Raw genomic sequence first — 14,373 nt, 5'->3', positions numbered from 1 at the left:
GTTATTTAAGTTGATATAGCCTAACAAAAAGTTATGTCAATTTCAGCTGCATTCAAAGTGGAAGAAACAAATCAAGTACCAAAAACTAGAGAAAAAAATGTCTTCTGAAAAGATGTTACAATCAATGGCCTAAAAATAAATAGCATCACTCCATGAAAAAATATACAGGTCACAGTCTCTAATGAAGAAATGAGAGACTAGGATAGTGTCTGAAAAATCTTGACTAAGCAATTGAAAAAAGATTGTCAATAAGATATATCAGCTAAGCCAATACAATGCTAAATAAAACTGAAGCCCTGTATCCACAGAACCAATATGAACAAGCTTTCCCATGCTGTCCTACAAATGTGTTTCTTCCTTGGCATGGGAAAAAATGTGCTGGGGTGAAATGCACATTTAATTCCCAATGTTCATTCAATTCTTGGACTTTGTTGAGACCGCTAATCTGGATACCAGCTGTGATTGTGGGTTTTTTGGTGAGGACACTTATTCGCCAGCAACTGAATTAAAGCCACCAACTCATTTCACACAAACCAATTAACAGGCCTTACCAACCTGCTCTATACACAAACTAGTGACTCAAATGTGAAAATGCTTTGTATCCTATTACCAATCTAATAATTCAGTACAAGTACATCAACATTTTCAAACTAAAGTTTGGCATACAAATCCATATGTGTACACCTAGATAAGATATTTTCAGAGGTGCTGAACATCTGCACCACCTGTTTACTTCAATGGGGGTTATATGTGTTCAACATCACTGAAAAATCAGGCCTTAATATGTATTGTTTTAAAAACATTTAGAATAAAAGAAAGAGAAAGAGCAGAGTATATCCTTAAATGTTAAGATATTATTTTCCAATGATTAGGGGTCTGTCCCAAAGCCCAATTAAGTCAAGGAAGTCTCCCAATGATGTAACTGTGTGTTGGATTCGGCCCAAATAGCTTGAGTGGACAGGGCTGTCCCTTTCTTGCTGAGAGATCCCAGATGGTGGTTTTAAGAAATTGCTCATCATCCCTAAGTATACTCAAATGTCCATTTCCACAGAGTTTCAATGTGTCTCCCCTCCCATTCAATCTGTACCCGAGTCCCTTGGGAGGGTTAGCAAAGACGAACATAATGCACGCACCCCGATGATACTCAGCGCTCTCTCTCTGACTGGACCCAGCCTATTCTGACAAATGCCAGAATTTAGGTAAAATTGGGTCATGGCTGAGAACTGCAATGCAGATAAAACTGAGGTGACGGAGATATTGATAGCAACAGGAAGATATGGCTCGTTGAACTGAGGATGCTCACCTGCCTATTTGATATTAAAAGTTACAATATGGGGAGTATAATCTGATTCACAGCATTTGTTAGCCATTCATAAAGCAGCAGTTTCTAGGCAGGCCTTTTACAACCTCCATCCGGCCAGGAGGTTGCAACCAATTCCTTTGGATGCAGATGCTGATCCCATCATACATGCCTCAGTCACCTCAAGATCGTAATGCCTTCTACACTGGGCTTCATCCGGAAACTGAAGATTGTGCACAATCCGGCAGTTTTATTAACCTGTGTGGCATGCTGAAAACACCTCATGAGCGCTCTGTGATCTCCACTGGATCCCTGTTGTGGAACTTAAGGAGTTAGTTTTTACCTGTAAAGATCTACACGGCTTAGGACTTGCCTACCTGAGAGGCTGCCCCTTTCCCTGTTCTGTCACAGTTACACTCAGGGGGAGTCATTTGAACTGAGAAAGAGGGCTATCAACAGGGTATTCTCTGCAAGGGGCTTGCAAATTGGAATTCACTCAAACTTTGTTCAAAGCAGGTCAGATCAGCTCAATTTTAGGGCATGTTGTAAGGCCCATCTATTTACTTGGGTTATTGGGGAAGGTCTGCTATGATAAGGGCTACCTTCTTTTGTTGAGGTGGGCATTGTTTGGGTCTGTTTTCATTACTGTTCATTTATTTTCTGATTTGGGATGAGAAATTTTAGTGATAATTTGAATTCATGGCAAAGATGCCTTTAGAGAAAAATGTTGTAAATGGAAATAAATGAGTAAATAATAAAATAGTCAGACTATTGTACGATAAATACTTGGGTGAATATGTTCAAATACATCCGGCTGAGAAGTGGCAAACAATTCCAGTATGAATGGTTGGTCTGATGTCCCATCAACAACATGTGCCCAGCGATGTATCCAAAAATCTTCACTAGATTCTGCACAAACAAAATTTTTTTAAAATTAAATAATGTTCCACCAAATTGTAATAATTTGATAAATGTTGAAAAGAATTTTTATAAAAACCTCTCTTTCTTGTTCGTTCAACCCTTCCTACAAATATTACAAGACCAATAATATCACAGGAATGATTGTTCGGTAAGTTCTCCAGTTCTGACCTAAAAACAAAATTAAAGAGAAATGGTTGATAATTCTTAAAGACTTGAAATTTAAATCACTCTGAAAAATTCCTAAAAAGTGCACAGAGCAGAAAAGTCGGGAAGACATAACAAGCAATAATAGATGTTCTCCTGTAATATTCCCAGTTAAAATTCAATAAAAATTAGCAAAACATTAGCCCACACAGAACAAAACACAAACCTTCATTTTACCTTGTGACAAACCGATATCTAACTTCAGGTAATCTCCACTCTGGTTTAACCATTTTTTCTGGAATAATGTTAACTTTAGTTGGAGGATCTCGAACATTCAGGCTAATTTCTGGGGAAAAACAATATCATTTTAAGCATAAAAATGTATTCAAAGGAAACCTTTACTTTGACTTTCTGAATAAGCAAAGAGACAAGGTGGGTGAGGCAATATCTTTTATTGGACCAACTTTTGCTGGGGAGAGAGACAAGCTTTCAAGCTATACAGAGCTCTTCCTTAGGTTGGAATAAGTGACATTTTTGCTGAATAAATGCAACACTCTTACTTTGGCTCACTGCAAATACTAATAAAATTTGTCTCTCTGATTTTAGGTCACTACATGGAGAAAATTAGGAATGTAAGGATGTCATAAAAGGTAGTAACAAATTATATGAAGAAATCTTGCTGGACTGTTCAGCTCCCTGCATGGGGTAGCCTGTTGATGATCCAGCTGAATATTTAAAAAACCTTCTGTCAACAACTATCGACAGGTTCTTAAACACTCTCAAAGATCACCATCATTTACAGATGACTTGCAAGGGATGAAATAAGAGGGAAGACAGCTGAAGCGCCAGTGGTGGAAGTTCTGATTTGACTCCAACCGATTAGGATCAAGAAACTCTGTTGTATATTTCCATTCCATTCAGCAGGTGCAGTACAGCAACTGACAGCGTATGCCAGAGATTTGGCTTTGGGAAAGGGCTATGTGGCTGAAGCTTAATTCAAATAAGAGGGAGAATTACTAGATTCTTGGAAGCAACTCAAACTATTATCTAGTTATGTGAGCTCCGTACATTTATGGCAGGAGGTTATTATTTTTAAATCAGGCCTGCAATTTAGAGGTATTGTTATACTCTGGGATGAAAAGGCAGTAGTTTTGAAGAATGCATCTGGTGTGGCATGAACATGTTTCAGTGGCCCTTGCTGCACTCAGACCCGCCTTTGTCATTTTGAGATTACAGGTCTGTCGCATTTTACGAGCATTTAACATGCGCGATTTCAGCTTTACGCGGTTGGCAAAAACAAAAACTAAAAAGAGAAAAATAACTATTTTAATACTGTAGCTGTAGTGCGGGCGATTCCACCTGCCATTCAACTCAATGTAATTTTGACTATATGCGGTTTTCACTTTACGCGTTAACTGCGGAACAGAACCCCTGCATAAGATGAGACTCGCCTGTACTGTAATACACTCTATATCTTATGACCATTCAGACGCTGAAGATCGTTGCTAAGCACACTGAACTATGTTCATTAGAACTACATATATTCAGTGAACTAACAGATACACACACTATCTGTGGACTACTAGGTGGAATTCAAGGCATTGGTTTTAACATTTAAAGCCCTAAATGATTTGGGTCCCGAGAAATCACCACGGTCCTTGTTCTATGCTATCACAATTGCAACCGGCAGAGGAACACAAGCTAGAGCTCACTGGACAGAATACAGAAAGTTGTCACTGGGATATTCTCTGTGAAGGTCCCTAAACTACGGGATGCATTTTTCCCCACAAAACCTGGATTTTTAATCTTTGGAGAGAGATTCTCATTTTTGGGAATCTGAGAATGAGGATAGGAGAGAATATTTGATTATATGAAAGATGGGATATAACGGACTAGAAGTGTATTATAACAACGGTCGGTGATTTTAACAGTTCAATGTAACTGTTGATTATTGTGCTTCAATTACTACTGGAAGGGCACTCACAGTATGTACATGTCCTAAAATAAATAAATACCCTATATCAGGATATGTGTCTGACAAAGTATTTAAATCAGACCTTTGTTTATATATTTTAATTTTTTATATTATCTGAGACAATTTACTGAAACAGCATCTCACTTTCAATATCATTCTGAAAATACAGAGCAAGTGCATGCTCAAATAGTTACAAAAAATGGATATTTATTGTCCTGCAGAATTATTCTGATTTTTTTGCAGTCTACAGCACTACTCTGTCTTTTTACAAGATCCATGAATATAGCTCATAAAAAAAAATTACATATCATTCCATGATATGTAATATTAAGTTCATGCCAGGGAAAAATATTTGAGATATTTGTCAAAAAGAGAAAAAACCAGAACATCGCACACATTTTGGATGAGAGAAAATTAGCTTTTTTTTTTAAAAAACACACGCTACATCCATAGTCTGCAGATGCCCCATGACACTTCATTATTGAGTTACGATTCTTATTCCTGCATTGTGCAATAATTAGCCTATATAATATGTAGTCTTACTTTCCAGATTGTTTTTACTCTCATCTCCACTGATACCCCAATATATTGCGTGGTGACACCAAACTGAAGATCTCCAAAGCGTCAAAAATTTGAGTGATTTTTGTTTATATGAAAAGGAGTCTCAGACTAGTATATTTGACAGTGCCTCTTTGCTGCAGGCAGGTCTGTGGCAATTATAATTACTGTTACGCTGGCTTGTAAGCATTAACAGTTTTCATTTCTGTCTTCCCCTCAAGTCTCCCTGCCTGGCAAAACATTTCTCTCTCCTGCCAACTCATCATAAACACTTCAGATGCTAAGCACCGGGTTTAAGGCAAAATGCATGAAGACAGAGAATACATGGCTTTAAGCAATGCAGCACATTGTTTATTTTCATGCGCTGTAGTGATTACATTAGCAAAACTGTCATCACTAAGAAGAAAATGGGATGTATACACCAACCCCCAAAGATATGTATTTTTGTGTGTGTCAAGGAAATGGCTTTTCTGACTGCTGTTTAATTCAGAATATGAGTATGTAAGGAAGGGGAGTCCATATTCAGGAAGAAAGAAGTGTTGGTGACAAGGCCTGTTATGGGGAGGCCGTTGTCTTGCAATAAGGCATTGGCATTCTTGTATTAGGGCTGCCTTGGCTCTGTCACACCCTGCAACAGAAAAAAGGAAGCCTCTTTCCTCTGTGTTGAGGAATCAGTACATCAAGGACCATGATACTGTTGTTTAGTGTACTTGGTAGCAATCATCAATGCAGAATGAGATCTTAAAGCACCAAACTTTTACTTCAGTGGGACGCTACATGGGCACCGGTATGGATTGTTACAAGACGTGGCTCCTAGATCCCATCTTCAATGATCCGTATGACGATGTAAACATTACATTAATTATATTTGTATGTGACATTAATTTGGAAGCAGGGCCAAATTAAGACATAAGCACTAGAGCCCTGTACCTAGGGCCCCAGCACTTGGAATTATGTGATTACATCAGACGCAGCTTTCATTTACAAAAAAATGATAGTATTTCATCTAATGGTTGTGGAGGGAAAAAAGCCTGGAAACATGACTCAAGTGTAACCAAAGCAGGAATATCTACCCCAGTGTGCAGACAAGACAGCCTGAAACAATAGCTGTGAGAGCTATGAATTATCTCAATCATCTCAAGTGGGTGAAGCACCAAGACCCACTGCTCTCGCTGACCATACCAACACCATCCCAAAAATGGACTATGTATTTCACTTGCCTTTAAATGGGAACTGAAGGTAAATCTACTGAAAGGCCATGTAATTTCAATAACTGGTTAACTGAAATGGTATTTTCTAACTTTTTAACAGCAATACTTGGAATCAGATTTCTGGGATACTTAACCAATTGTAGTATATCTCTTCATCTGCGAATCCCCTGGCGTTGGCTGCGTTTTAAATGGATAACTGGTTTTGATACCATACTGTTCAAGCAGAAGTACTGTGCCAATCTTCATACTATTATACCACTCAGGACACAAAGAATTCCACAAAACCATCGACATCATGCCTGAACTATCAGCAACTTCAAAATAAGCCTAGAAAAGGAAAACCAAACACGTGTTCGACTTTTAATTACAAGGATAACAATTTCTTTTTTTTTAGACAACTATTAAAATGCCTGCCCAAATAACAGCAACAGTAGTAGTTTTGATACTCATCATAAACTTGAAGCCATGGCATGCTCTACAAACTTAAATTCAAAGATGGGAGTGCAAGAATCCTTTATTTTCCTGCATCACTGTCCCAATTATGTAGCTGCTCCTGTCCAGCATTTCTAAGTGCTGTGAAAATGCCATGAATCAGCCTCACAATATAAACCTGGAGGAAATACTATGGGCCAGAGCTGTAGGACTACAGGAAAAGAGATGTATCAAGCAAGCGACAATGGTGTTACTAGCTCATCAGGGAATCTCACTTCTCTGTTGATCTCAATCCTGCAAAGATTTATGCACATGCGTAGTCCCTACTGACATCAGTGGGAGTACTCACATTCATAAAGATACTTGCATGTTTAGTCTTTGCAGAGTCAACTCAGAGTTTGCTACTAATGTGTGATCTTCACCATTTTTTTCAACTACATACACAATAAGTCATAATTAGCAGGGTGGTTCTCTCCCCCAGAGCTCTATTAGAAGGGTAATTTTGAGTCTCTCTCACTCTCTTCCCTCACTTCCTATAGTGAAAATGTTCACATTTCTCACAATGTTAAGGTAACCCCTCAAGTAGGGGAAGAAAAAAAAAAAGGCAGATTTTTTACTATTTTTTTTAAAAGAACATGACAATTTTTAATAGAGATTCTTTATACAGACACTTTGAAGTGTTAAGTTATAACTCAGGAATCATTTGGTAAACAGCATGGGTCATAATACTGTGTATAGGCTGGTTTTCAAGAAAAAATATATTACTAGCAGAGGGGTATTTTGTCATCAAAGCTAACGCACAATTTTATATAAGAGCCCCCCTTCATGTGGAAATTTTGTGAACAAAATATTCTGACAGAGAAAACTTTGTGTGAACCCTTTTCACAGGGAAATCTTCATATGCCAAATTGGGAAAACTTTGCATGCCAGCAGGTTAGGGCTGGAAAAAATTTCTAGGCAAAGTCCTACAAATGCACTTCAACACACACATTAATGCGTATGTTGAATGGCTACTCCCCTACTCAGATAAAACCCTGTTTAGGGACCATGATTGCGCAGGTGACCCAATTCACATAATACCTCTCAGATCTTCCAGGATAATTACAGAATGCAGCAATAACTCAGTGGAACAAACCTCTTTTCCACTGATGTTCCCACCTATATCCACTTGTTAGCCTCCAACAATCACCATTATGCTTTCTTCCACACAAACCCCTACATGTGGTCATCCATGAATTCACCTGCAAGGCCCTACATTCTCCCTTTAAGTCCCTCTTAAAAATCTATTTCTGCCATACTACCTGTGCTTATCAACAAGATTCGCTACAGAATATTCCTTTTGTGGTTCCCTTTCCCTGACCTCTGTATTACTTGCCCGTCTGTCCTCAGATTGCACATTCTTTGAGGAAAGGCATTTAATTATTATATGCCAGAATATTTTTGTTACATGCAGAATAATGCACAGAGATCTTTGTGTGTTAAAATACAATTCAACACACATAGCTCTAGGCACATAAGATTTTGCACTGTGTGAGGACTTCAGTGCATTATGGCCTAAATGCAGAATACAGTATTAATAAAAGAAAGACGTAATGAGCAAATCGTGCTGGATCTTTCCTCTTCCTCAACTGCCATTGACTCCTCCACTTGAATCAACTCTAGGTATTGATTCCCCAGTTAAGACTGAGGACTGTAACTAATGTTCCACCCTTGTTCCTGAGCAGTATAGGAATACCACATGGCCTGGATCTGCTGAAGTATAGCACCAACAAGAGATCCAGACTTATTTTTCATATGAGTGGGGGAATGACAGCTTAGAACAACATGAGCGTAGAGACTCTTCTTCGCACAAAATGTTATGTACTGTTGCTCATTTGAAAGATTCCATGCAGGCCTAATTCATGCTCTTCAAAAACTGTTTTAAACATAAAACAACCCTTTAAACTTAAAGTCAAGATTTCCATGATAAAAACAAACACCCGAAAAACTAATATTACAATATAAAAGCACCTAACCATTTGGAAGCAATAGCCAAATAAAGTCATATACATGATGTTTAAATACATGTACATTCTCTAAGAAAAATGTACACATGTAAAAATTAGCAAACATTACAACTAGGGCTGTCAAGCAATTAAAAAAATTAGTCGTGATTAATCGCACCATTTATTTAAATATTTTTGGATGTTTTTCTACATTTTCAAAGATACTGATTTCAATTACAACATAGAATACAAAGTGTACAATGCTCACCTTACATTATTTTTATTACAAATACTTGCACTGTAAAAACAAAAGAAATTCTTATTTTTCAATTCACCTAATACAAGTACTGTAGTTCAATCTCTATCATGAGAGTTGAACTTACAAATGTAGAATTATGTACAAAAAAAATAGCTGCATTCAAAAATAAAACAATGTCCACTCAGTCCTACTTCAGCCAATCACTCAGCCAAACAAGTTTGGTTATAATGTGCAGGTGATAATGCTGCCCGCTTCTTGTTTACAATATCACCTGAAAGTGTGAACAGGTGTTCACATGACACTGCTGTAGCTGGCACTGTTGTAAAACAAGATATTTACGTGCCAGATGCGCTAAGATTCACATGTCCCTTCATGCTTCAACCACCATTCCAGAGGATGTGTCCATGCTGATGACGGCTTCTGCTTGATAACGATCCAAAGCAGAACACACCAGCGCACATTTATTTTCATCATCATCTCAGTCAGATACCACCAGCAGAAGGATGATTTTCTTTTTTTAGTGGTTTGGGTTCTGTAGTTTCCGCATCTGAGTGTTGCTCTTTTAATACTTCTGAAAGCATGCTCACCTCATCCCTCTCAGATTTTGGACAGCACTTCAGCTTTTTAAACCATGGATTGAGTTCTGTAGCTATTTTTAGAAATCTCACATTGGTACCTTCTCTGTGTTTTGTCAAATCTGCTGTGAAGGTGTTCTTAAAATGAACACGTGCTGGACCATCATCCGAGATTGCTATAACATGAAATATATGGCAGAATGTGGGTAAAACAGAACAGGAGACATACAATTTTCCCTAAAGGAGTTCAGACACAAATTTAATTAACACTTTTTTTTTTTTTTTAAAGGAACATCATCAGCATGGAACCACGTCCTCTAGAATAGTGGCCAAAGCATGAAGGGGTATAAGAATGTTCAGCATATCTGGCACCTAAATACCTTGCAAGGCCGGATACAAAAGTGCCATGCGAATGCCTGTTCTCACTTTCAGGTGACGTAAATAAGAAGCAGGCAGTAGTCTCTCCCGTAAATGTAAACAAACTTGTTTGACTAAGCTGAACAAGAAGTCAAACTGAGTGAACTTGTAGGCTCTAAAGTTTTACATTGTTTTGTTTTTGAGTGCAGCTATGTAACAAAAACACCCAAAAGACCCCCCATTACATTTGTAAGTTACACTTTCATGATAAAGAGATTGCACTACTACTTATACAAGGTGAATTGAAAAATACTATTTATTTTATCATTTTTACAGTGCAAAAAATAATATGAGGTGAGCACTACACACTTTGTATTCCATGTTGTAAAAGAAATCAATATATTTGAAAATGTAGAAAAACATCCAAAATATTTAATAAATTTCAATTGGTATTCTAGTGTTATAAGTGCGACTAATCGTGATTAATTTTTTTTAATCACGATTAATATTGAGTTAATTGTGTGAGTTAACTGCCATTAATCGACAGCCCTAACTACAATAACTTTAACTCTGACTCTTTATGATATAATTACCAAGAAAAATTCAGTTTGAGATAAAGACAGACAATTAAAAAAACAAAACTGACATGGTTTTAACACCATGAAACTCTATAGGAACTGGGCTCAGTCACATATAGGCATACACATGGGATATATCATTTTCTTACTTTTAAATGGTTAAGCTTTTACATTGTAACAATTTTAGGGTTTATTTGTTGCTGACTGTAAGACCCTTGGCTGTACCCTTACTGTATGGGAATAAGAAGTATCTGCACACCTCAGAACTACTCAGACAAGTTGGATTTTTTCCCCCTACCTGATACGGTATATCCAGTTTTTTGTCAGGTTTCCCATAGTACCTTAGTCTAGCCTTATGTAAGATTCTCACAAGCAATGGACTGAAGTGTATTCTGCTCCTCCAGTTCATTTCCAGATGACCAAGAGATGTTAATTTGGATACTAGTGAAAAAACAGAAAGCAGGAAAAAAAATGAAGTGACAAAACAGTCTACATGCTTGAATCTGACTATACCTCTTTGATAGTACATGCGCTGCTACATGATTTCTTTCAGCAGATTATAGAAATGTATTAAGGCAGACAGGATTTCATATGTATTTTATAATGTTTCTCATAAAAAATAAAACTGGTTGCTAATGCTATATAAACAAACTCAATTCTCTGCCATCCGCACAAAGGACTAAACTCTCTTTTTACCTCCAAAAACAGTAGTGGCATATATGCTGAAAGTACTACTACTAACTTTTTATCATGTAAGTAAACAAAAAACAAAAAAACAGTGGGAAGCTTTTATGAAATACAGATTTCAATGAACAGGCCCTCAATCTTGCAGCGAGTTGTGCATGGGCAGACTCCTGCACCTAAACAGAACATTGTTCACTTTTGTGGGGCTGTGTGTTTGCAGGGGCCTGTTAGTGCAGGACAAGGAACTACGTTTCTGTTCAGATTTCACTTCAAATCTGAAATGGGGCCCCTACGCAAGACCAGTATTTTCAGAAAATACTTTCCATCACCATTTTTTAATTTAACATGTTTTTGCAATATTTAGAAACATACTAAAGTTTATTGTTTAAGTTGTGAGGGAACTAGCCAATGTCTACACTAGGTCTGCTTTGCCGCTATAGGAATATTGGTAGACTACAGTGGCAGAGCACTCATACTGTGGATGCAGCTCTACTGGCATAATTGCACTTTGATCCAGTATAGTAACCAGCCTAGAGGCAAAACAAGCTATAGGGGTAAAAGCACAGCTTTGACAGTAGAATTGCATCTACGCTAGGGACCTCTGGTGGTACAGCTACCTTGGTCAGCGATCACATCCCTTTACACACTGTAGACACAGAAGCAAAATACTGTAGCACGGACCTGGCCTTAGTTACCATGAAACACAATTTACTACTTACAACATAATCCAAATGGTAACTGTGAAATGAAGGGTTTTGACCATATCAGAATGTTTAAAATAAACTAAAAAGTACTTCTTCACAAGACGTGGAATCATTGCAAGGGGATGTTGTGAGGGCCAAAGGAAACTGGATTCCAAAAAGAATTAGATAAATTCATAGAGAATAGCTCCATCAACGGCTATAAGCCAAGACTGTCAGGGATGCAACTTCCCACTCTGCCAGAAGCTGGGACCTGCCCACTGTCAGAGATAAGCTACTGGGCTAGGTGGATCATTGGTCTGGCTCAGCATGGCCACACTTAGGAGGTTCAAAAAAGAGGCTTTTTTCCAGAAAACCCAAACATGGGGTTTCCCTTTCTCTCTAAAGGGACAGGGAGAATAAAAACAAAAAAAACCAGGAAATGTCCTAGGTTTTTACAGAGCAGACAAGATATAGCTCAGAAGGAGCCCTGATTGGTCCCGCCCCTGAATCTGGGTCCCAATCTGAGGTCGATTGTTCCATTCCCCTGCAAGCCCCAGCTGCAGATCCCAGCCGCTGAGGCCCTGGATCTCAGCCCTGGGGAAGGAAGGGAGAGCACAGCTGTTGCTGGGTGTGCCAGCCACCCTGCTGCAGGGACCCACTTTTACCCTGCCTTGCCCCCAGTGTCCTTGTTTCGGGACCCCGAACCATGATCACATGCATCCGAGGAAGTGGGTATTCACCCAGGCCAGCTCATGCCCCAATAGGTCTGTTGGTCTATAAGGTGCCACAGGGCTCTGTGCTGCTTTTATGCTCACTCCAGCGCCCCAGGCTGAAGCTGTGATCAGCACAACTCCCTCGCCAAGTAAAAACAACAACAACAGGGCTTGGGCCAAGGGGCCGGGTCAGTTTCGAGGCGCTCGCAGGCCTGGCACTGCCATTACCATCCCCCCCGCCCCCGCCCTCACCCTCGATCTCGACGCGCCCCGGCGGCCGGCTCGCCAGCCAGATGTCCCCGTAGGGATCTTCGTTGTTCCACAGCGGCAGGTAATGGCTCCTCCCGCCCTTGAGGGGCGGGCGCCGCTGCTCGCCGGGCTCGCGGCCCCCGGGGGGCAGCTCCGACGGGCCCCGCAGCACGTCCAGCCGCTCGAGGCACAGGAAGCCGGAGCTCAGCTTCTTCTCGTCGTACAGGTAGGAGCAGCGGGTGAGGCGCAGCCGGCAGCCGGCGCGCAGCGCGTTGCGCCGCACCAGGGCGTTGAGCGGCGGCGCCAGGTAGCACTTCTCCTGCCGGCTGCCGTCCGCCAGCGTCACGTCGTAGCAGTAGGCCGGGGCGGGCGGCTTGGGCAAGGCGCTGCTGGGCGGCGGCGGCGGCGGGCTCTCCGCCATGTAGCGCTCCACCGCCACCACGGCCACCGGCGGGGCCTCCGCCAGGGACACGCTCAGCTGGGAGGAGCGCAGCACCTCCCTGCAGAGCCTCTGGAGCCAGGAGGCCGGGCTCGGGCCAGCCCCCTCCTCAGCGCAGGGGGCGCCGGCCCCCAGGGCCGCGTCCTCCATGGCGCCGGGCACCTCGGAGCCCCCGGGCAGCGGCCCGCTTGGGCTCCCTCCGCCTGTCACTGGGCGGGCCCGAGGGCCGCCATGTTGCACGCGCGAGGGGGCGGTTCCCGGAGGCGGCCGCAGGGCCCGCGCGCTCCATTCGAAGAGCCCAACGGCTGCGCTGGCAGATACGCGGGGGAGGGGGGAGCGCGCTAGAGCGGCCTGGCCAGGGACAGGACTCAGTGGGGGGCGGGGGGAGGTTCTGGTAGGGGAAGGGTCGGATCTTGCAGGGGGAGGAAGGATGGGGGCAGGGGGAGGTTCTGGTAGGGGAAGGGTCGGATCTTGCAGGGGAAGGAAGGATGGGGGCAGGGTGAGGTTCTGGTAGGGGAAGGGTCGGATCTTGCAGGGGGAGGAAGGATGAGGGCAGGGGGAGGTTCTGGTAGGGGAAGGGTCGGATCTTGCAGGAGGAGGAAGGATGGGGGCAGGGGGAGGTTCTGGTAGGGGAAGGGTCGGATCTTGCAGGGGAAGGAAGGATGGGGACAGGGGGAGGTTCTGGTAGGGGAAGGGTCGGATCTTGCAGGGGGAGGAAGGATGGGGGCAGGGGGAGGTTCTGGTAGGGGAAGGGTCGGATCTTGCAGGAGGAGGAAGGATGGGGGCAGGGGGAGGTTCTGGTAGGGGAAGGGTCGGATCTTGCAGGGGGAGGAAGGATGGGGGCAGGGGGAGGTTCTGGTAGGGGAAGGGTCGGATCTTGCAGGAGGAGGAAGGATGGGGGCAGGGGGAGGTTCTGGTAGGGGAAGGGTCGGATCTTGCAGGAGGAGGAAGGATGGGGGCAGGGGGAGGTTCTGGTAGGGGAAGGGTCGGATCTTGCAGGGGGAGGAAGGATGGGGGCAGGGGGAGGTTCTGGTAGGGGAAGGGTCGGATCTTGCAGGGGAAGGAAGGATGGGGGCAGGGTGAGGTTCTGGTAGGGGAAGGGTCGGATCTTGCAGGAGGAGGAAGGATGGGGGCAGGGGGAGGTTCTGGTAGGGGAAGGGTCGGATCTTGCAGGGGAAGGAAGGATGGGGGCAGGGGGAGGTTCTGGTAGGGGAAGGGTCGGATCTTGCAGGGGAAGGAAGGATGGGGGCAGGGTGAGGTTCTGGTAGGGGAAGGGTCGGATCTTGCAGGGGGAGGAAGGATGGGGGCAG

General features: G+C 42.4%; 1 protein-coding gene across 2 annotated transcripts in view; it reads right to left on the bottom strand.

Annotated features, from left to right (window-relative positions):
• Positions 1-13,250, bottom strand: part of RADX (RPA1 related single stranded DNA binding protein, X-linked) — a 35,692-nt gene extending 22,442 nt beyond the window's left edge. Inside the window, exons 1-6 of one of the 2 annotated variants that reach the window (XM_030576053.1) lie at positions 12,628-13,250; positions 10,594-10,736; positions 6,244-6,436; positions 2,603-2,711; positions 2,298-2,389; positions 2,087-2,209 (exon numbers count right to left, since the gene is read on the bottom strand). In XM_030576053.1, the coding sequence (XP_030431913.1) occupies positions 2,087-2,209; positions 2,298-2,389; positions 2,603-2,711; positions 6,244-6,436; positions 10,594-10,736; positions 12,628-13,213 (1,246 nt within the window). In that variant the 5' untranslated portion in view covers positions 13,214-13,250. The remainder of the gene's footprint in view (positions 1-2,086; positions 2,210-2,297; positions 2,390-2,602; positions 2,712-6,243; positions 6,437-10,593; positions 10,737-12,627) is intronic. The other variant, XM_030576052.1, reaches the window with a different exon arrangement.
• Between the last annotated feature and the right edge of the window lie 1,123 nt (positions 13,251-14,373).

Source organism: Gopherus evgoodei, chromosome 9 (assembly GCF_007399415.2).
Source record: "Gopherus evgoodei ecotype Sinaloan lineage chromosome 9, rGopEvg1_v1.p, whole genome shotgun sequence".
NCBI classification, from domain to species: Eukaryota; Metazoa; Chordata; order Testudines; family Testudinidae; genus Gopherus; species Gopherus evgoodei.
This window is presented reverse-complemented; position numbering and strand designations above follow the sequence as displayed.